At 31.8% G+C, this 24,965-nt stretch overlaps 2 protein-coding genes across 2 annotated transcripts; one reads left to right on the plus strand and one right to left on the minus strand.

Annotated features, from left to right (window-relative positions):
- LOC112755689 (cellulose synthase A catalytic subunit 1 [UDP-forming]) lies at nucleotides 1–8,421 on the plus strand. The gene is made up of 14 exons (XM_025803941.3): nucleotides 1–470; nucleotides 1,158–1,353; nucleotides 1,457–1,629; nucleotides 1,826–1,937; nucleotides 2,027–2,216; nucleotides 2,286–2,552; nucleotides 2,648–2,993; nucleotides 3,159–3,296; nucleotides 3,543–3,668; nucleotides 4,051–4,263; nucleotides 6,015–6,279; nucleotides 6,381–6,577; nucleotides 6,699–7,049; nucleotides 7,431–8,421. Exons 1-14 carry the CDS (start codon nucleotides 390–392, stop codon nucleotides 8,013–8,015), a joined length of 3,240 nt encoding a protein of 1,079 aa, XP_025659726.1. The 5' UTR covers nucleotides 1–389; the 3' UTR covers nucleotides 8,016–8,421.
- Nucleotides 8,422–8,828: 407 nt separating this feature from the next.
- LOC112755690 (GDP-fucose transporter 1-like) lies at nucleotides 8,829–10,229 on the minus strand. The gene has a single exon (XM_025803942.3). It carries the CDS (start codon nucleotides 10,091–10,093, stop codon nucleotides 9,050–9,052), a length of 1,044 nt encoding a protein of 347 aa, XP_025659727.1. The 5' UTR covers nucleotides 10,094–10,229; the 3' UTR covers nucleotides 8,829–9,049.
- Between the last annotated feature and the right edge of the window lie 14,736 nt (nucleotides 10,230–24,965).

Genomic DNA, 24,965 nt, shown 5'->3' on the forward strand with positions numbered 1-24,965 from the left:
AACAAAAGACTTTCTTAATCTTGAGCCAGGGAATCAGCTGGACCTTAGAGGATTCTCTAGATTACCGGGAACCGACGCATCCGGTAAAAAAGAACCTATCCACCGTACTAAAAAATGGTAATTAAAATCAGACACAGCATAAGAAATAGCCAATCACAGAACTGAGAGAAGTGAATGAATATGATGTTGATAGCTGGAAATGAAAGCAAGCAAACAAGTAACTCAATAAAGAGAATGAGAAAGATGGGACATTGAGTGTGGCCGAAGCTTCTTCATTCTCTTTTTGGCGTCGTCTTTCTTTTCGTGTCACTGTCTCAAAATCTCATTAATATCGTTTTAAGAGTTTTTAAGGCATTGAAATCTGTGCCAATACAAAACAAGCAAAAACCATGGAAGCAACTGCTGGAATGGTTGCTGGCTCGCATAAGAGGAACGAGCTTGTTCGAATTCGCCACGATTCTGAAACCGCCGTTAGTATTTCTTTTTATATTATATTATATATTCATACATAGCTATTTTCAACGATGGATCTGAGTATCTTAAGTTCTTAACCTTTCATTGTTACTGATAACTGTGATAAGTATATATCTTAACTTCGAAGTTAGTATGTGTCGGTTTCAATTCTTACCTATGCTTTGACTTTACAAAAGTCACATAATGCGATTGATGTGAATGTGATGCTATTGATATGTTTCTTTTCATGGAGTTCTGCTTTGATGCATTACTTTAGTGTTTGTGATATTCAGGGCATGGATTGGATCTATGTGTAGTTCGTGAGGATTTAGATATGTATCTCTGAAATAGTCTATGTAGTATTTGGATACTCTAGAAGTGAGAAATTAAAAGGTTACCATCTTTAGATCAAATAATCTGAGATTGGATATTTTTCTTATAGATCTATGTACTTATATAGTGATATTATATTATTGCTAATTGTTAATGAATTGAACTTAACTTTTTTTCTTATTATACATCATAAAGATTGTAATGAAGTCAAACTAATTTCCATTCTAAGATTCTAACTAGGCCTACTTGAGCATTTCCTTTGGATGGTAAATGACTAGTTTTGTTTATCAGTTTATAAGAGTTTGATGAAGCTAATCTGGTTTAAATTCTACTGATGTAATTCAACTTGTGAAATGCCTTTTTTTCTATAGCCTAAACCCCTGAAGAATTTGAATGGACAAATCTGTCAAATTTGTGGTGAAACTGTTGGATTAACAGACAGCGGCGATGTCTTTGTTGCTTGCAATGAGTGTGCATTTCCAGTTTGTCGTCCTTGTTATGAATACGAGCGAAAGGATGGGAACCAGTGTTGCCCCCAGTGCAAGACTAGATACAAAAGGCACAAAGGTAGTTTACTTTGTGCATGTGTTTTCTTTTTTTCTGTTTTGGACTCTGATGATCCTTTGTCTTAACTTCGAATTGAACTGAAAGAATCATCTTTGGATTTCAGGGAGTCCTCGAGTGGATGGAGATGAAGATGAGGATGATGTTGATGATTTGGAGAATGAGTTCAGTTATGGCCAAGGAAAACCCAAGGCACGGCCGCAGTGGGATGAAGATGCTGACATCTCTTCCTCTTCAAGACATGAACAACCAATTCCACTGTTGACTCATCGACACCAAGTAATGCATCAAACTTGGATTTTTAGATTCTAACTATAATAACTTATTTCCCTGGTTGGATCTTACTTCATATTGTGCATTTCCATGCTCTTGCTTCTATGATTAGCAATTTCCATAATCATGAAGTAATAATGTTTAGTTAACTTCTCATACTACTTCATTTGCAATATCACTTACTGAACAAGTTTTTGTACAGATTTCTAGTGAGATTGCTACACCTGATACGCAATCAGTTCGAACTACATCAGGCCCTTTGGGTCCATCTGACAAGGTTCACTCACTTCCATATGTTGATCCAAGGCAACCAGGTGTGGGTTTGGCTTGAACTGATGATATACCATATTATATTTTCATGGTTGTTATGGATTCTTACTTGATCATATCTTTCTTGTTACAGTTCCAGTAAGAATTGTAGATCCATCAAAGGACTTAAATTCTTATGGTCTTGGAAATGTTGACTGGAAAGAAAGGGTTGAAAGTTGGAAACTCAAGCAGGAGAAGAATGTGGTGCATGTGAATGGTAGTAGATACAATGAGGGGAAAGGTGATATTGAAGGAACTGGTTCCAATGGAGAAGAACTTCAAATGTAAGCCACTACATATAAAAGTCACTAGTTATCAATTTCTTTGAGGCTAATTGTTTTTGTTCATGACAGGATTGATGATGCCAGACAACCTTTGAGTCGTGTGGTGCCTATTCCTTCATCTCAGATAACTCCTTATCGTGTCGTGATCATACTCCGGTTAATTATTCTGGCTTTCTTCTTGCAATATCGTACAACTCATCCTGTGAAGGATGCATACCCTCTATGGTTGACATCAGTTATTTGTGAGATCTGGTTTGCCTTATCCTGGCTCTTGGATCAGTTTCCAAAATGGTCTCCCATCAATCGCGAGACATACCTTGATAGGCTTGCTCTAAGGTCAGGATATCTGACTTTTTAACATATTTGGTTGGAATCTGATTTTTAAGTATATTTGTTTTGCTATTTTACTAATCTTAGGTTGACTTGTTTAGGTATGACCGTGATGGAGAACCTTCGCAATTGGCCCCGGTGGATGTGTTTGTTAGTACAGTGGATCCTCTCAAAGAGCCTCCTCTCATAACAGCAAACACTGTTCTGTCTATACTCGCAGTTGATTATCCTGTCGACAAGGTTTCTTGCTATGTATCAGATGATGGTTCGGCTATGTTGACCTTTGAAGCCCTTTCAGAAACAGCCGAGTTTGCAAAGAAGTGGGTTCCCTTCTGCAAGAAGCACAATATTGAGCCAAGAGCCCCAGAGTTTTATTTTGCACAGAAGATTGATTACTTGAAGGACAAGGTTCAACCCTCTTTTGTAAAAGAGCGCCGCGCAATGAAGGTTATTCTTGAGAATGCAAATTGTGATCCATTTTCAGCTAAACGCTCCTAATTTGTCCACACACACAACATACCAACTGAAAACTTTGTTAACTACAAAGCACATTGTCAAAACTTATCTTTTATCTTATAGTGAATTAAAAATATTTATCATTTTGCTAAACAGAGAGAATATGAAGAATTTAAAATACGGATCAATGCCCTTGTCGCAAAAGCTCAAAAGACACCAGAAGAAGGATGGACAATGCAGGATGGAACTTCTTGGCCTGGAAATAATCCTAGGGATCATCCAGGAATGATTCAGGTATTGCCATTTTAACCATGCTACTTGTACATAAAAAAATAGCCTTCAAATCAACCACTCTTATAGAATACATATAGAAATACAAAATATACATTGAAAATGTGTAAAACAACAACACATGTATATATAGACAAATACATAGTAGCTGATTTGATGACTATTTTGTGTGCACATAGTATTTTTTGTTTTCTCTTATAAGTATTTTGTATGTTGCGCTTTGACACTAATGCTGTCTGTTGTTTGTAGGTCTTCTTGGGTCATAGTGGAGGTCTTGATACAGATGGAAATGAGCTACCAAGACTTGTTTATGTTTCTCGTGAAAAGCGACCAGGCTTCCAACATCACAAGAAAGCCGGAGCTATGAATGCTCTGGTTCGTTACCCTGAATTTTATTTAATTTGTTTAATGGTTTGTCTGATGTTCACATTAATTTTGATCAATGATTTCACCTGATGCCTACATTTTCTTAGTAAATAATTTGGGTTTATGGACATTTATGTTCGTGAAGTTTTAATCATTAGATAGGTTAGAAGGAAAAAGATACATGACAAAATAAAAAAAAAGTACATATTTTCTAAGGCTGCTTTTGGAGATGATATTTTACCATCTGGATGACTGTATTTTATTGTTATCTCTTTCAGCAAATTGCTTTGGTATTTTCTTCATCTTTCATGTTTTGGTATCATATGAATGCTATGTTCTGAGCAATTGTATATAAGCATATATAACTATGGTTCATCCTGTGTGATTGTAGATTCGAGTTTCTGCTGTCTTGACAAATGGCGCATATCTATTGAACGTCGATTGTGATCATTACTTCAATAACAGCAAAGCTCTAAAAGAAGCCATGTGTTTCATGATGGATCCAGCTCTTGGAAAGAAGACATGTTATGTGCAGTTTCCTCAGCGTTTCGATGGCATTGATTTGCACGATCGATATGCCAACCGCAACATTGTTTTCTTTGATGTAAGTATCATGTATTGTGAAGTTAGAAGATATAAACTATTTTCTTTCCTTTTTTTTTTGAAACAAAGGAAGCTCAACACATTAAAGTGGAGCAAATAAAAGAAAAAAGAAGACACATAACTAGCTACCAACAAATAAACCAACCCCTACTATCCCCAGTACTCTCATCCTCCCCCAGGATCACCACCACTCCATTCCGTGTAGCTCATCAACGTCCTTGTGTGTATGACCTCCAGGCTTGCTCTTGCATTCTTGAAGATTCGTGCATTCCGTTCCAACCAGATGTTCCAAATCACTGCAAAGAACACTGACATCCACATCTTCTTCCCCTGTTGTCTATTATGCATTCCATGCCAACTCTCAAACATTTCTTTAACAGTTCCGGGAATCACCCACTCCCTTCCTAGTAACCTCAGCCACTTGCACCACACCTGCCATGTTACCTCACACCTAAGGAATAAATGCTCAACAGATTCTAATTCCTTGGTACACAGTACACACATACTATCCCCCAGAATGTTGACTCCTAGTTTAGTCAGCCGCTCCTTGGTGTTAACTCTACCCACTAGCACAAACCACCCAAAGAGCTCAATTCTCGGAGGAACGAAACCTTTCCAAATGGAACTCGTGAAGCTATAACTCGTTATCTCAGCTGATAATGTCTCCGCTTGTATAGCCTGGATCACAGAACTAGTAGAGAAAATACCTTTATTTTCAAACTTCCACACCACATTGTCCTCCCTACCTGATGACAACCTCACTGGCCTTAACCTCTCATGCAGTTGATTGACAAGCTCCAGCTCCCATTGGAACAGTGCCCTCCTCCATTGAAAATTCCAAATCCAATCAAGCCCATCCCAAAAACCACACTCCCCGATGACAAGTCCTTGCTGACTGGAAATAGAGTAGAGTCTCGGATGACTTCCTTTCAGAGTACCACCTTGAACCCAGTTATCTTCCCAAAATCGAGTCTGCATACCATTGCCTACTTCCATTGCCAGTCCACTTACCACTTTATCACGAATCCGCGGTTCTTTTATATTCAGCTGACATATGTCCTTCCAAGGGCCACCCTTTACTGGTAAAGGCTGAGTTGCTAACATGACATCCGGGTTCAACTTATTACACGAACACACAATCTTCTTCCACAGCGGGCAATCCTCCTTTGAAAACCTCCACCACCACTTAAACAGAAGCGCTGTGTTTCTCAGCACTGCATCACCAACCCCCAATCCCCCAACCTTTTTTGGAGCCTGAACTATCTCCCACTTTACCATAGGTATACCATAGTTCCCGTTCTCCCTGCACCACATAAAGTTCCGTTGTAAAGCAATCAGCTTGTCCGCTACCGCCTTCGGCATCTTGTATAGACTAAGGTAGTAGATGGGGAGACTATTCAGCACCGATTTGATAAGGACCAGCTTACCTGATTTATTCAAAACCTTGGCTTTCCACAAACTCAGCTTCTGTTCCACCTTATCAATGATTGGTTTCCAAGTCTTCACCAAGCGCGGATTCGCACCTAGAGAAACTCCCAAGTATCTAACCGGTAGAGAAGCTTGTTGGCATCCCAGCAGTCCACATGCCTGATCAATCCATCCTTGCTTACAGTTCACCGATATCAGATTCGATTTATCAAAGTTAATGCTCAGCCCAGACATCAACTCAAAGCACCGTAACAGTCTCTTATAGTTTACTATTTTCTTTCCTTAAGTTGCTCTATTTAACCTTTTTCTTTTTTGATGACACAGATCAACTTGAAGGGTCTGGATGGTATTCAGGGACCAGTGTATGTCGGAACTGGTTGTTGTTTCAATAGGCAGGCTTTGTATGGTTATGATCCTGTTTTGACTGAGGAAGATTTGGAACCTAACATTATTGTGAAGAGTTGCTGTGGTTCGAGAAAGAAGGGAAGGGGTGGGAACAAGAAATACATTGACAAGAAGAGGGCTGCAAAAAGAACTGAATCAACCATTCCTATCTTTAATGTTGAAGACATTGAAGAGGGTGTTGAAGGTCTGCTTTTTCTTGTGGATTTTTTTTAGTAGAATATACTTTAATTGCATTCTTCCTCTCAGAAAATTGATCTTATTTGATGCATGTGTTTTCTTTTGCAGGGTATGATGATGAGAGGTCACTGCTTATGTCTCAAAAGAGGTTAGAGAAGCGTTTTGGTCAGTCTCCGGTTTTCATAGCTGCCACCTTCATGGAGCAGGGTGGCATTCCTCCTTCCACCAATCCCGCGACGCTTCTGAAGGAAGCAATCCATGTTATTAGCTGCGGTTATGAAGACAAGACAGAATGGGGCAAAGAGGTTAGCAAATTAGTAGCTACTTAACATTGTTCTTTAGGAATCACAAAAAAGAAATCTGAAAATGAGACTAATGAAACAGTTCTATTCAGCTTATTTATAAAATCTTTTGTGATTCTACCAGATTGGATGGATATATGGCTCTGTGACTGAAGATATCTTGACTGGATTCAAGATGCATGCTCGTGGTTGGATTTCCATCTATTGCATGCCACCTCGCCCGGCGTTTAAGGGTTCTGCTCCCATCAATCTTTCGGACCGTCTCAACCAGGTGCTCCGGTGGGCCTTGGGTTCCATTGAGATCTTCCTAAGCAGACATTGTCCCTTGTGGTATGGCTACAATGGTAGATTGAAGCTTCTTCAAAGGCTGGCCTACATCAACACCATTGTCTATCCCCTTACTTCAATCCCACTTCTTGCTTACTGCATACTTCCTGCATTTTGTCTTCTCACAAATAAATTTATTATTCCTGAGGTAAGTAATTGCTTCTTCTCAAAGCTTCAATTTTCATCCATAAATTTATAATAATCTTCAGTGCAGTGTTATCATTAGAGTAAACTAAAATGCCAAAGGTAACTCTTAAAAGACTTTGCTGAGAAATAATCTCTCAAAAGATTGATTCATTTTAGTCTTAACCAAATCACTATTTTGGCCCTGGAAATATTAGTTTTTTGACAAATTAGTCTTCACTATGGATGGATTTGCCAAGCAGAACTAATCTTTCAGATGCCATACAATAATTATCAATCGTTGAGGGGCCATTTTACCAGTGAACTAATCTTTTCAGGATTAAAACAATTCTTTTCTGTACAATAGAAATCAAGTGAGTGAGTGAAATGTGGTTAATTTTGGCAGATAAGCAACTTTGCCAGCATGTGGTTCATTCTCCTCTTCGTCTCGATTTTCGTGACTTCAATTCTTGAGCTTAGATGGAGTGGTGTGAGCATAGAAGACTGGTGGAGGAATGAACAGTTTTGGGTTATTGGTGGTACATCAGCACATCTTTTTGCTGTGTTCCAAGGTCTTCTCAAAGTCCTTGCAGGCATTGATACAAACTTCACCGTCACGTCAAAGGCGTCAGACGAGGACGGAGAATTTGCTGAGCTCTACGTGTTCAAATGGACATCACTTCTCATCCCTCCAACAACAGTGCTCATAGTGAACCTTGTAGGTATTGTGGCTGGTGTGTCATATGCTATAAACAGTGGATACCAATCTTGGGGACCATTGTTTGGGAAGCTTTTCTTTGCTATATGGGTCATTGCTCATTTGTACCCATTCTTGAAGGGTCTTTTGGGAAGGCAAAACCGCACACCAACCATTGTTATTGTTTGGTCAGTTCTCCTTGCTTCCATATTCTCCTTGTTGTGGGTTAGGATTGACCCTTTCACCACTGAAGCCTCAAAAAATGCTAATGGTCAATGTGGTATCAACTGCTAGAGATACACTTGTTAAACTCACCATCCTCTATTGTTTCATTATTCGGAGACACACAAGGTTGCCATAGTGTATATACCGAATTCATTGAGAAATGTTTTATGTACTTATTCTACTTGACAAGACGAGATAAGTACAGATAACATACACCTAATTCATTCTCTCAAGGTTCTTATGGAGGAAACAAGTGAAGAAGGGTTCTTGATAAAGATTTAAACGTAGAAGACTTAACCCTTTGTGTTGTGTTGTATTATTTGTTTATTTTATTTATTGATACGTATTCCTTTTTCTGGTATATACCAAGATAGTTGAGCAAAATATCCGTGTGATAGTTTTGAACTTTTGATTTGTATTGGATTAATAATTAATAATTTAATGAAAGAAAACAAGCTGCTATTTGTTGCTCAAATTTGTGAATTTATCATTTACCTTATCTTTGTTGTCATATTATGATTCAGAACCGTGAAAATGAGCACCAAAATACTTCAAAGAGATTAAATAGTATTTTCACATTATTAGCAATGTCCATAGATACATCAGCATTTTCATTTTGACCTTCCAATGTATATTACTTGATTTTATTGACCATAACATTCAAAGACACCAAGCAAATTTATAATGCAAAAAAGTTTCATCAATTAAATTTACAAGTTATCCACTCCATCACAAGATCCAAGATATAAAATAAATTACTCTTGTATGGTTTACCCAACAATAGAATATAAAATAAAAAAAAGTATTTACAAAAGTATATTTATACATGTTTTACACATATATATGTATATTTTATTTTTTACTATATTTTAGAGATCTATGTAAACAATATTTAAAGAATTACATTGATATCACTCAAGGTTAGTACAATGTTTATAATTTTGTTGTTTCTTAGTTACATAGTGTTTTTTTTACCCGAAGAAAGAAGCAATAAGCAACACCACAATTTCATAACCTTCTGAGAAAGATACCTCATATTCCATAAAAAAAATTTGTCAAGGCTGTTGAGACAACACAGTGAAATGCTACAAACTTAACATTACTCATGAAGCAAGTGTACCCTTTAATAGTCTCTCAGCTTCCAAATCATCACCATCATCATCATAATCACCGGTATTCTTCTCAACATCCACCGTTGTATCACGCTGCACCGGGGCAGGCCCTGTAACTGACTGCTGATAAAGAACTCCACCAACAATGGTGAATAGCAAACAAAGCAATCCGAAGGGGCTGGCGTGCTTGTCCCAGATGAGCACATTGATAGCCACAGTGAGAAACTTGTTCACAACGCCAGTGACAGTAAACGCCGTCGCGGAAACCGCCTTCCTTGCCGCAAAGCCAAAGAAACTAATCGCCAATCCAAACACACAGGATAGCCCAACAGCAGCAAGAGCACTGGGATCAAACAAGCTCCCAGAACCGGATTTCAGAGCATCGAAAACCTCAAAATTCTCACCGGTAAGAAACCAGAACAAGGGCGCAATCATGAGAGACAACAAATTGTTGTACAAAACAAAACCCCAAGTGTTCAACCCTAGATTCATGACCATGTGCTTGATGTAAACCATCTCAGTGGTGATTGTGACAAGATAAGCAAATGCCCAAGAATAAGCAGTGAGGGTAAAAGCGGAATCAGTGGAGACATACCCGACGGCGCCGGCAAGGATAACGACCAGGGAGAAAAATGTGAGCTTGGAGGGGCAAGGCTGGTGGCGGAAGACGGTGTCGGCAAGGGCGACGAGGAGGGGGGTGAGAGATCGGAAGACGATGAAGGTGTCGACATTGGCGTGGCGGAGGAGGTTGGTGTTGGTGAAGATGGCGAGGAAGAAGACTAGTGCGGCGGGGAAGAAGCGCTTGGCGGTGTCGAGAGTAAAGGGGTCGTGGTGGAGGAACCCTAATTTGCCGAGAAGATAGACGCCAAGGGCAGAAGTGAGGTACTGGAGTGCGGTTAAGAGGCCGGGATAGTTGAATTGGGTGATGGCGTACTTGTTGATGATGGCGAGGAGACTGGAGCAGAATGCGTAACCGACTACGAGGAAGGTAGTGGTGTAGTGCTGCTTTGATGCGTCGATTCGAATCGAAGACATTGGCGGCGGAGGGAGAAAGAGGGCTGGGATTGGGGTTGGGGTTTATCATTAAGATCACCGACACATTGAGGAGCGGAGGGAGATCTTGAAGACCAACAAAGAAATGGAGGGTTGTCATAATTATTAATATCCATACGACCATAACTAAAATTTCATTAAATAATTTGATTTTATTATATTATCAATGTAAAATGTTTATAAAAAATGAATTATGTGTTATTACAGTAGTAACAATATTTTGACGCAGTCTCAAAATTCAAATATGCCTTACAAACTTTACATAAATAAATATCAATGTAACCTGTCAAGAAGTAATAGTTCGTATAGTCTCTCCATATTTAAATAAGAAGTTGCGGATTCGAGTCTCTATGTCTTCGATAAAAAAAAAAATCAATGTAACCTATTATCTATTAATAATAATGCATTAAAGTTTGAAAAATATACTAAATTATTTTATTAAAATGTGGTTTATACTAATATACTATTCAGAAAAAAAAGGAGAAGAGAAAGGAGGCCCTAAAAACTAAAAAGGTCGTTTATGAGAAGAAATTTGGCATCGGATTAGATGGTCCCAAAACTTTTGAACTATTAAATGATTTCACAATAAAATATGTTTTTTAAGTTTTTTAATAACAGTTAAATAGTTTTTTTCTAATTTTAATTACAAATTAATCTTATATATTTTATTTAATTATAAAAATTATTTTTTATTATAAATTATTATTTTATCAGTCATCTATTATATTTATTAATGATCAAAAATAAAAACAATAACGAATTAAATATTCCAGGAATCCTAATAACTTTTGGCAATCTCAATCGATGGAAAATTTATCTTTGATCCGTTACATCAAAATCATGTTTCTTAAAAAATCAATCGATTGAATTAACAAAACAATCGATTAAATTTTAAATTTTTTATAATTCAATTAATTAGATTGGACTTCAGATTATCACAAAATAATCGATTTTTCTTGAAATCTTGTGAGGGGGTAAACCTCGAACATTGCGCATAACTGCGATTGCAACCTTAATCTGTATCAATGTATTAGTACACTCAGTCTATCGTAAACATTGAATTGAGTCTTATATGAGTATATGACTCGAGACACAAAATCAATAACAGGAAAGAATGTGAAATCTTTATAGCTGTATCAGACCTCACTCTGCTGCATAATTGCATGTTGAATGCCTCCTTGATCAAGGGCTAAAATATTGAATTCAGATTGCTTGGGGATTGCATTTCCATCGGTAAATGCCTATTTTGGACATAATCAGAAGATTTATAAGAAATCTTTGGTAAATTGATAATTTTCTTATTTTTAATTTTTTTAATTTTCTTATATATATATATATTGAATTTTGAATCGCGCCGTTCTCAATTTTTATATCGTTTTTATACATTTTGAATCGCGTCATGCCTAATGGTTTATAAATTGATTGAATTATGGAAACTTGAAATTCAATCGATTGTTTTATTAATCCAATCGATTGATTTTCTAAAAAATATGATTTTAAAATTCTCGAGTCTCGACAGATGTAATGGATCAAAGATAAATTTTTAATCGATTGGGATTGACAAAAAGTTATTAATTTTCGTTTTTTATTATTAATAAACATAATAGATGAATGATAAAATAATAATTTATAAAATAAAAAATAATTTTTATGATTAAATAAAATATATGAGTTTAATTTGTAATTAAAATTAAAAAAAGATTATTTAGGAGTTATTAAAAAACTTAAAAAACATGTTTTGTTATGAGACCATTTAATGGTCCAAACGTTGTGAGACCATCGAATCCTTTGCCAGGAAATTTGCTCTCTAAAGAGCAAAGTATCATTTTTGTCCTTAACGTTTGGGGTAAGTTCTAAAATTGTTCCTAACGTTTTAATCGTCCTATTTAATATTGTCCTACCGTTAGGAATCCGTTAACAAAATTAACGGCGGGACAAAATTGAGACAATTTTAAAACGTTAAGGACTTAAATAGGACAAAAACGTTGGGGACAAAAATGATACATAGAAATAATTTTAATTGTATCCTTTAAAAATATCAATTTTTTACTATACATAGTATTCAATTATTTTTTAATCACATCTAAGTAAATTACACTTAATCATATTACTTTCATTTTAAATAATTATTTTTTTTTTTATAATTTTACTCTTAAAGATTTTTAGTTATCATAAAATGTTTGTAGAATGACTAGTATATAAATTTACAGAAAAGAAAAAAATAATATATATACAATAAAATATAAATTATACCTTTTATCTCTAATGTATCAAAATTCTTTAAAATTATAAAAAATAAATTTATTTAAAATGAAAGTAATGTGATTAAGTGTAATTTATTTAGATGTAATTAAAAAATAATTGAATACTATGTAAAGTAAAAAAAATTAATATTATTGAAAGATAAAATTAAATTAAAATTTATTTTATGTATCGTTTTTGTCCCTAACATTTTTGTCCTATTAAAGTCCCTAACGTTTCAAAATTGTCTCAATTTTGTCCCGCCGTCAATTCTGTTAACGGATCCCTAACGGCAGGACAACATTGAGACAATTTTGAAACGTTAGGGACTTAAATAGGACGATTGAAACGTTAGGGACAATTTTGAAACTTACCCCAAACGTTGGGGACAAAAACGATACTTTACTCAAACTAGAAAGTTCGTCGAGGGAATGGCCAAGGCCGAACCTCTCTTGCTCAAAGCCATGGAAGAGTTAGTTTTTTTTTTTAATAAGCAAGCTCAACACAATAAGGAGAGCGATAAAATCTTAAATAAAGTCTCAAACACTAATATTCAACGAATTAAAATTTGAAAACAATCTCTAATGTTATTTTTGACATTGTCATCAACACTAAAAAGATTTAAACTACACCATGTAAAAAATTTGTGAAACACCTCTTCTACTATAACTTTCTTGTTATTAAAGATCTGCTCGTTTTTTTCTAGTCAAACATTCCAAATAACTGCAAAGAAACATATGAGTCACTTGTTACGCTCCTCTTTTTTGTTAACGACTTCTATCCAACTCTCAAAATGTTCTTTCAGTGAATTCCGAATAGACTATGACCTCCCAAAGTCAGATAGTTATTTACACCACACCTGCCAGGTAAACTCACAATCAAGAAACAAGTGGTAGATATGTTCAACACCTTTTTTACATAAGACACACATGTTATCATTGTGACTAATAATTTCTAGTCTATGCAATCTTTTTTTGGTATTCACTCTTTCTATCAAAATAAACCAGATAGATAACTCTACTCGTGACAGAACTAAACCTTTCCATAATATTTTGGTGAAACTATAGCTTGTTCTTTGGGAATGTTTCTGACTGCAACACCTGTATAAAAGAGTTACTTGAAAAAATACATTCCTTGTCAAACTCTAATATAACTCTATCTTGCTATACACATGCTATCTTTACAGGTCTTAAAGTCTCATACAATTGATTCACTAATTCTAACTCCCATTGGAATAAATCTTGCATTCACTGGAAGTTCCAAATTCACTTTAACCCGTTCTAAAACCTACATTCTCCTATGACAGACCCTCTTTGGTTTAAAATAAAGAAGAGCCTCGAAAAATTCATCTTTAACGAACCACTTTGTAGCTAAACATCTTTCCAGAACCGAGTCATCTTTTCATCACCCACCTCCAAAGACAACTCAGCAATAATCTTATCTTTCACATTACGTTCTTTGAACTCCAACTGACAGATATCCTTTTATAGACCCCTCTACTAGACAATGTCTGAGATGACAACATTTAATTGGAGTCCAAGTTATGACAAGAACATACAACTTTCTTTCATAATAGACACTCTTCTTTTAAGAAACGCCACCACCGCTTAAAAAGAAGAACTGTGTTCTTAACCACGGCATCACCCACTCCTAATCCATCCAATTTTTTATGAGCCTGAACCACTTCTCACTTAACCAATGCCAAACCATTCTTACCTTCCTCCTTGCTCAATAGAAAATTTTTCTGCAACGAAATTAACTTTTTTGCCACTACTTTTAGCATCTTATACAGACTCAAATAGTATACTGACAAGATATTTAGTACAGATTTAATAAAGACTAACTTACCCGCCTTATCGAGTAATTTTACCTTTCACAAACTAAATTTTCTTTCCACTTTATCAATTATTGGTGTTCAAGTACTACCCGTCTTGAATTTGCTCCTAAAGAAGTTAGTTATTTTCTCAATTCTTTTCTTATTATTGGGATTTATGTTTGAACCGTGATTTTGAATTCATTCTCTTCAACCACGGCAATTAATTGCCCATCTAACATGGCTTCGGTCAAATATTTTGCTTTCAGATTTCAGTTTAGATTGTAAATTTATTTATGTATTTATTTATTTTTTCTGGGTGGGAACAATGTTATTTGCTGGGAAATTTTAAAGGGGTACGATGCAAATCATTCAATTTGAACGCATGAATAATTAGGACATGAATTGAAGATGTGTTTGTTCATATGATTATATACTCAACGCCCTAGCTAGGAAAATTACCAAACAATGGAAGCTTTAACATGGCTGGACTCATAATTTTTGGGTTATTGGTGGTACATCAGCACATCTTTTTGCTGTGTTCCAAAGTCTTGTCAAAGTCCTTGCAGGCATTGATACAAACTTCACCGTCACTTCAAAGGACGTGTTCAAATGGACATCACTTCTCATCCCTCCAAACAGTGCTCATAGTGAACCTTGTAGGCATTGTGGCTGGTGTGTCATATGCTATAAACAGTGGATACCAATCTTGGGTGTACCCATTCTTGAAGGGTCTTTTGGGAAGGCAAAACCGCACACCAACCATTGTTATTGTTTGGCCAGTTCTCCTTCTTGTGGGTTAGGATTGACCCTTTCACCACTGAAACCTCAAAAAATGCTAATGGTCAATGTGGTATCAACTGCTAGAGATACTCTTGTTAAACTCACCATCCTCTATTGTTTCATTATTCGGAGACACACAAGGTTGCCATAGTGTATATACCGAATTCATTGAGAAATGTTTTATGTACTTATTCTACTTAACAAGACGAGATAAGTACAGATAACATACACCTAATTCATTCTCTCAAGGTTCTTATGGAGGAAACAAGTGAAGAAGGGTTCTTGATAAAGATTGAAACATAGAAGACTTAACCCTTTGTGTTGTGTTGTATTATTTGTTTATTTTATTATATACCAAGATATATAGTTGAGCAAAATGTCTGTGTGATAGTTTTGAACTTTTGATTTGTTTGGATTAATAATTTAATGAAAGAAAACAAGCTGCTATTTGTTGCTCAATTTTGTGAATTTATCATTTACCTTAGCTTTGTTGTCATATTATGATTCAGAACCTTTAAAATGAGTACTTCAAATAGATTTAATAGTATTTTCACATTATTAGCAATGTCCATAGATACATCACCATTTTCATTTTGACCTTTCTATGCATATTCCTTGATTGTTTTGACCATAACATTCAAAGACACCAAGCAAATTATATTGCGAAAAAGTTTCATCAGTTAAATTTACAAGATATGATAATACAAGTTTCTTGAACTCTCGTTGCCTTTGTTGGCCAATGATCACCAAGAGGCATTCATAGTTAACATTCGCTCAGAGACAAGAGGAGCAAATCATAACACACCGTTTGCCTTTTAATTTCTTTTCCTTGAATATTTAAGAACGAAAAAGATTGTCTAACATCAAAGTTATAGATAATTTTTTTTTTTTTGAAAGAAGGAGCTCAACACACATGTGGAGCAAGAAATACAAAATAAATCATAACAGCCATACAACTTTTATGTCATCTTCGACATTACCATTAACAACATGAGTTATTTACAACACCATTATGTGGCATATGAAAAGGATTGATCCTTTCTAATCCCTGTTATTTTGTTGTGAAAAATAACATCATTTCTCTAAAAAAATGACATCATTTCTTTTACTTTCTTAGAAAGTCTTAAATTCATCTCATAAAAAAAAATATTTTTTTTAAGATTAAGCAATACCATGAAGTCTTTGCAAATTAAGCACCAACATGAAACTTGAATAACTAGTTAATTACTTACTGTTGTAATGTACCAATTGGAAGTTGAATAATTTGTTAATTACTTTTATTAAACTAACAATAGCAAATTTATTTATTTCATATTTAAAATAATGTTTTACTAAGCTTGCTAATTGCAAGTTTATTATTTTATATTGAAATTTTGGAATTTGAGTGAAACTGTAGATAGAGATTTTAGTGTACTCCATCTTAAGATAATTTTCATTTAAAGTTCATTTCTGGTATAATGCCACTACCATTTTGATATAAAGATAAATTACTTTTATATTGTTTAAACCCACCCAACTATAGAATATAAAATAAAAAATATTTACAAAAATATATTTTTATCTTTTACGATCTCTTCCATCGACACATTAAAAACTAATTCATTATAAATTTAATATATCTGAAAAAAATATTTTATCGAACATAGAAGGTTAAGGATATTTCATTGCATAATGTAGTTTCCTCTTTCTTTTTACAATATACCATAATTATTATTGAGTTATAGTAACTATATAAATCTATATAAATTCAGATTCAATCTTTTGCTAGGGAAACAAAACTGTTTGTATTAATTTGTATTAATCTACACAAATTTTTTTTTTTTAACTTTTGCCAAAAAATTATATAATAGTATCACTTTATCGATAACATAAATTTTAATAGTTTATTTATGTAAATGTTTAAAATTGTATTACAATTTTTTTTAAAGGTATATCATTTTATTAATATATTGTTAGTTTTATCGTTTTATATAAAATAAATTGGTAAAAAAATTTTAATTTATAAGTAATTTATTATATTATTCATTTATTTGTCTTTAATTTGATACTTTTATTTTTTTAATTAAATATTATTGGACTCTTGACTGAAAAAAAAAAATTATATCATGATCAAAAATAGAAATAAGTGATCATTGAATTGTGGTTGATCTTCATGATTTGGAGTATGTGAAATATTAAAATTTCACAATAAGATTTTATTTTGTAACAATTATCTATACATATGTAAAATATTTTATCTTTTTCATTATATATTACTACTTATTTCTCTTAATTCTTGATTTTATTTAGAAATAAGAAAAAATAAGGTGCATACTGTGAGATCAATTTACAACTCAATTATTCAATTATCTACGTGATCACCAAACAACTGAATACATACTTATTCTCCAATTTACAAAATTTAACAAAGGCATTGGTAAACATATTGGTTTAGCTTTTATTTAACATAATCATATTATATCTATTTTTACGAATATATCTTTTTAGAAAATACTCTTAGTATTAGCATACGGTGCATCAAATAAATATTAGTGGTTTTAAATTATGCAAATGTTTAAAATTGTATTGCGATTTTTTTTAAAGCTATATCATTTTATTGATATATTGTTAGTTTTATCGTTTAATATAAAATAAATTGGTAAAATTTCTTTAATTTATAAGTAATTTATTATGTTATTCATTTATTTGTCTTTAATTTGATACTTTTAATTTTTTTTTAATTAGATATTATTAGACTCTTGACCGAAAAAGAAGAGCTTATATTATGATAAAAAATAGGAAGAAGTGACCATTACATTGTGGTTGATCTTCATGATTTAAAGTATGTGAAATTTTAATATTTCAGAATAAAATTTTATTTTGTAACAATTATCTATGTCTATACAAAATAATTTATCTTTTTCATTATATATTACTACTTATTTCACTTAATTCTTGCTTTTATTTAGAAATGAGAAAAAATAAGGTGCACACTGTGAGATCAATTTACAACTCAATTATTCAATTATCTATGTGATCACCAAACTACCGAATACATACTTATTCTCCAATTTGCAAAATTTAATAAAAGCATTAGTAAGCATATTGGTTTAACTTTTTATTTAACATATTTGCTCATGTTATATTTGTAATCATATTATATCTATTTTTACGAATATATCTTTTTAAAAAATACTCTTAGTATTAGCATGTGGTGTATTAAATAAATATTAGTGATTTTAAATTATTTATTATTTATTAGAGAATTTTGGCATTAGAATTCTCTAATAATTTGTTGTTCATTTTAAGTTGATTTTGATATGTTCATACTTCACAGTAAAATAACATATAAAAATTTGTTGGTGGAAAGTATTACTAGGTTATTTATTATCACATTGAGTAAATATGTCTAATTTATTGAAAAAATAGATTATTAAAATTGATTAATAACTACTTTAGAGTTAATACACTTAATACTAAATTAAGAAAAAACGAACTATGCATAATGTTACTTTTTTATTAATCAAATTATTATAATTAAAATTAATTTTAACAAAACAACTCAAAATTATAATTTCAATCTTATCATGTACATGACACGGGTTATTACACTTGTAAATCTATATAAATTCAGATTCAATCTTTTGCTCAATTTTTTTAAGCAACAATAGTTAGCTAATAAAGTAATGTATAGCAAATGTTAGGGGGGATTAGAAATGAAAGACAAATATTGACCGAATATTATGGGCTAAAAAAAATAATTCTCAATGTTGTTTCAAAATTCATATTCGAATTATTTACAAGAAAATAAAAATTGCATGGCAAAATACATGTCACATGAGAATGATTACCTACCTTATCATGATATTCACATGTTTTTTGTTTTTAAAATATAAATATATAACGAGACCATTCTTGCAATTCTATATTTAACTGCTAGATCTATGTAAACAATATTTATAGAATTACATTGATACCACTAAAATCCTTGAATGAGTTAAAAACACATTTAATTTTAGATCAGATTAATACAAAGTTTATAATTTTGTTGTTTCTTAGCTTATAATACTTATAGTTGTTAGTTATGTTTTAAGATATATAATAATATTCATAACTAAAATTTTATAAATTAATTAAATATTATACATTTGATTTTATTATATTATCAAAGTAAAATCTTTATAAAAAATTAATTATCTATTATTACATTAGTAACAATATTTTGACACTTATGCAGTCTCAAACATGCCTTGTAAACTTTACATAAATAAATAAGTAACCTATCATCTATTAATAATGAATTAAAGTTTGACTAATATACTAAATTATTTTTTTAAAGTATTTTAATATTACTCTGTAAAACTATTATAAATTTAGGATATTGAACCCATTTTGGCATAGTGCATTATTTAATTAACATGTGTAAGACACCTCTAATTTAACACCAATAATTATTGCAAAGTATATTATTGTAGTAATAAACTTCGTTGGACCTATGTGGATACTGCGTTTAATATGTGATGAATAAAGATTAACCTGCATCTGTTCATAAAAATTATGTTGTTTCGCTTAAAGAGCTTATGTTCTTCTTGAAGTTCACCATATTGCTAGGTAGAAGGTCCTCATGTTGAACACGTTCTTGAACATGAAAGCCGTATTCTTGATGCAATTTTTGATGCAGTACTTATGTATCTAAAGACATTATGTTTATTTCTTGTGAGAAATATATTTAAAATATTTGTTTTGAAATGTTATATTTTTTTATAAAGGTATAACTTATTCAAAAGTTATAATTTATTAAAAAATATTATTATTTAAATTATTTTTTTATTAATAGTAAATATATATTTATTTGTTATAATTTTTTTATAGTTAAAATATATAAAAATATATGGTATATAAAGTGTAATAATTCAATAAATATTTTAAAAAAAATTTATTTTTTTTAAATAAAAAGAACTTAAGTTTTTTTTTCCTTTCCATCTCTTTTAGTTCATCAAATCATTAACATCACAATCTAACATCACAATTTAAATAATTTAGAGCATAAGATCTTTTCTACATAACATGCCATTGTAAAAGTACATGCTAGAGAGAGGTTCCCGTGTTATATTTTAGGTAAATTTTGGGATTAATAGTCAAATTAGCCTTTGAAAGATAAAACGTAAGTCAAATTGGTCCTTCTGACGTGTTACGTTAAGTACCACGTGTCACCAGATAATTGGTTGACATGTCAAGTCAGCGACACCTAACACGCCACGTGTCACTTGACATGTAAACAAATTATTTATAATTAAAATAGTCCCTAAAAATTCAAACGTAAGTCATTTTCATAGCTAAAATTTTAAAAATTAATCAAATTAGTTCTTATATAATTTTTTTAAAAAAATTTCTTCCTAATATTAAATTTAAAATATTTTTTGATAATACTAATTTTAATATTATTTTTAGACCTTAATAAACAAAATTTTCTTTACATAAAATAATAAAAATAATTAAAGTTATTTTGTCATTTGTATTTTAAAATTTTACCTTTTTAAATTGTAATTTTTTCATAGTGAAGTTTTTTTTATTTAAATGAATTTATCAAATTATTGTTGATTATATATTTAAAAATTTAATATTTTAAATCTCACTAAATAATATAGTAGTTATTTTTAAATTTAAATCTTTTAAATTTTTTAAAATTATAATTTGTATTATTGTTTAATTTATATGATAGAACTCAATAATTGAAAAATCGATTTGTGGGATCACTTGTTGAATAAAAGATTAAAATATTTAAAATAACTACTATATTATTTAGTGAGATTTAAAATATTAAACTTTTAAATATATAATCAATAATAAATTGATAAATTTGTTTAAATAAAAAAATTTCACTAAAAAAATTACAATTTCAAAAGGTAAAATTTTAAAATACAAATGACAAAATAACTTTATAATAATTTAATTATTTTTATTATTTTATGTAAAAAAGTGTTGTTTATTAACGTCTAAAAATAATATTAAAATTAGTACTATAAAAAAATATTTTAAATTTAATATTATGAAATATATATATATATATATATATATATATATATATATATATATATAAAAGGACTAATTTGATTAATTTTTAAAATTTTAGAGATAAAAATGACTTACGTTTGGACTTTCAGAAACTATTTTGATTATAAATAACTTTTTTATATGTCAAGTGACACGTGGCGTGCTAGGTGTCATTGACCTGACACGTTAATCAATCATCTGGTAACACGTGGCACTTAACATGACATGTCATCATGCCACGTGACACTTAACATGACACGTCATCATCTAACAAACAGAAAAATTTATATTTTATCTTTCAATAACTAATATGACTAAAAAAATTATTTAAGAACTAATTTAAAGAATGGGTGGGACGAATTTAACTATTAATTCATAAATTTTGCTATGAATCATGCCCTTGTATGACTGACGCATGCATCAACAGAGGAGTGGTACCCTCTCCTGCAATGCTAGCTAGTAGCTGTTAGAGTTTAAAGATGTTCTTGTAAAGTATACAATCATACCGTAGAAGGATCTATCTGGATGCTGCTTTTAGCATGTGAACAAAGATCAATCTGCACCTGTTCATGAAAGTCAGCAGGTTGTTCGGCATGAAGATGCTGTTTATCTTAAATTTAACACTAAACAATCTTAATATACTAAATTAAGAAATTAATTTTTTTTTAAAACAATAGACACCATATTTAAGAAATAAAACAATAATAAACTTATATATTTTTAAAAAATAATAACTTATTCTCTAATTTTATTTTTAATAAAAAATACTTTGATGAAAGGAGATTAATGTGGTAAAAATTTTAAAAATAAAATATTTTGAGTTATTTTTTTAATTAAAAACTAATTGATTTGATTATTATTATTATTATTATTATTATTATTATTATTATTATTATCTGGTATTTTATTTTTATTAAATTTTAATATAATAAACTTATTTTAATTTCACAATCAACAATATAATCATGGGATATTATTTTAAAGATAATTACTGGTCATTATAAAATTAAAATTTAATTAAAAGTTTGAAGTGAATAGATTAACCATTTGTAAAGAGGAGGAATGTGTACGTGTACTACGGGGAGTAGAGGTTACGCGACTTTATGAGATACCAAGTCTATTTTTAGTTAGAAGATATCAAGTTTCTGGTGTTTTTGTTTGCAAGAGGAGATGGTTAGTTGTAAGGCATGTGAATTTTGGGTTGCTAACTAAGTGATTAATCACTTAGAACCGAATCTAACCTAAATGTTTTATAAAATTTACAGGTTTGCTAAGCATACAAGTTTTTTTGGCTTACAAGTTATATAAGTTGTCCAAGCCCAACAAAAACGACGCATACCCACACTCTCCACACTCGAACGTGAAAATTACGCGCGTTACTCAACCGTTTCACTTTTCCAAAGCACGCTCATAATGAAAAAATCTTCCTCTTCTTCTTCAATCAATACGCAAACCCTCGAGATTCAAGCCACGTTCAAAACAAAAAAAGTTCTGAAAAAACCGTCCAAGTCCTCGCAAAAAGTAGAAGACATCAAGAAGGAAATATTCAAATCTCCATAAAAAAACACGAAAAATAACGAACAAACATCATTCAAGGTAATGTTTCATTTTTCTTCTAGGTTTTTCACATTTCTGTTTCTGATTTCGAAATCGAAGTACTATATCGTGGTATTTTTCTCTCTTTTTCACTGTTCTTGGTTTAGATCTCATATTACTGTTCTAATAAAACTCTTCAAGTCGTTTACGCCATTTTACGTAGTTCTAGTGAAATGATATTTGGGTGTATACATATAAACTCTATTTTGTGAATGTTTGGATGTCTTTTAAGTAGGTTTGTATACATATAAACCGTGTATGGAGCATTTCTGAGTTTATATGTCAGTATGGAATGTGACTGGTGATTCTAGGGTATTTTGAACTTAAATATCATTCTGAACTCGTTTAATTTATGATTTTACTTGTTTGGTTGAGTTGAATATGATTTTGAACTCATTTAATTTCGTTTAATTGTAAAAATAAAAATGTGTATAGGACTGAATTTGGGTGTTTGTGGCTGGTATTTAGGTGCACGTGACTGATTTTTAGGTGTATGGCTCTGGTATTTGGGTGACTTTTTTATCTATTCACAGTATTTCTTTTTCCTTGCAGTAAAAATGACAACCAAAAACCAAGGTGAAAAAAAATACAACGTAAGTGAATATATATATATATATATATATATATATATATATATATATATATATATATATATATCTTAGAACAAGTCAATTTTTCCTAATACAAATATAGGTTATTTAAATGACTCTAATTTTGCTTTGTTTACAGCAAACTAAAGACTTAAAGTGTGCCACTAGACTACTGAGCAAAAAATTTAAAAAGATGAGCGAACCGAAGAAAGCGATTGTTCGTGAATTAGGATTTAGGGGACTCATGCACATCCCGCCGATGAATGTGCCTCACAAACTATTAAAGGAGTTGGCTAACTCCTTTAAATTGGACAAAAATACACTCGAAACAAGTTATGGTTCCTTTAAGATTAAACCCAAAACAATTGGGGATGCCCTTGGCCTCAATGCATTAGGTAACTGATTACAGAAAACCTCCATAGTTCCATTCTCTATAATATATTCTTCGCAATATCTTATTCTGATCTCATGTAATCAAGTAATAAATTTAGATGCATATGAGTGATATTTGGGTGCATGTGAGTGATATTTGGGTGCACATGAGTGATATTTGAGTTCATATGAATCATATTTTGGTACATTTCAACTAGTAAATTGTTTTCCTTTTTGTAGGAGATCTATTTCCTGATAAAATGAGTTATAAGAATCTTTCTGAAGAGAACCAACTCATTTTTAGAAGGTTTCAGGGCAACACTCTAAAGCAGTTGACCAATGAGATGATGAGTATCGGTGTTGAAAATGAACAAAATCGACTGATGTTTAAGAGAATTTTCATCCTCTATATTCAGATGGCGTTCTTGCTGCCAAGTACAATAACCAAAGTATCTCCCATGCACATAGCTCCAATTTTTGAGATGGAGAAACTAACAGAGGGCAATTGGGGAGCCCATGTGCTGAATTTCATCATTAAAGGCATAACAAATTTTCGTTTGAAAAAGAAAAAATCAATCGACGGGTGCCTCTATGCCTTGATAATAATTTATTTCCATCTTGCAAAAAACAAGGAGAAGAAAGGAGAGGAAAAGCTGCTGTGCCCTGGGTTAGCAACTGGAACAGAGAGCAGCTGGTTGCAAGAATTAGAGCAGAGATAGATGGCCATATGGTAAGCAAACAGAATACCTTCTCTAATTTGTGTGTATTTTATTTATGTAGATGCTGTAAACTAACATTTCTACTGTTTTAGGGAATCGTCAAGATGGCAGAAACAAAAAAGAAATTGAAAGAAATGAAAGAAAAAGAAGAAAAAGAAGAAAAGAAAAAAACAAAAAAAAAAAGAAACCAAGTTCTTCCTCTGAGAATGATTTATCAGAGGCTGATGTTGATGTTTCCTCTGAGTCTGAGTTGGAAGAAGACTCAGAGGAACCTACAAGGAAACAACCTAAAAGGGGAGCCAAAAAGTAAGTAATATTTTTGGGTGCATTTTGTCAATTTTAGGGTGTTTTTCCCTAATAATTGTTTGCTTTCCAGAATGGAATCCAGAAAGAGGAAGCAGATTTTGGAGGATTCCGGTTCAGAAAGCAAAAGTGAATTCACTGATGAGTAAGATTCTGAAATTATCATTACTTTCTTTTCTGTTTCTATCAAAATTTAATGTATTAACACATGGTTTCTCATTTAATTTTAGGAGTGAAAAATCCTTGCCAGTTAAAAAACAAAAAACAAGCAAAAAAAATTCACATTGCCGCCAAAAAGTATGAACTGCCTTCGATGGTATCTCATAATCAATATTGTTGTATTTGTCTGATTCATAATTTTTTATTTTTAGGACGCAATCCAGAAAAAGAAAGCACGTAATTGA

This window comes from Arachis hypogaea, chromosome 6, assembly GCF_003086295.3.
Source record: "Arachis hypogaea cultivar Tifrunner chromosome 6, arahy.Tifrunner.gnm2.J5K5, whole genome shotgun sequence".
In the NCBI taxonomy this organism is placed as follows: domain Eukaryota; kingdom Viridiplantae; phylum Streptophyta; class Magnoliopsida; order Fabales; family Fabaceae; genus Arachis; species Arachis hypogaea.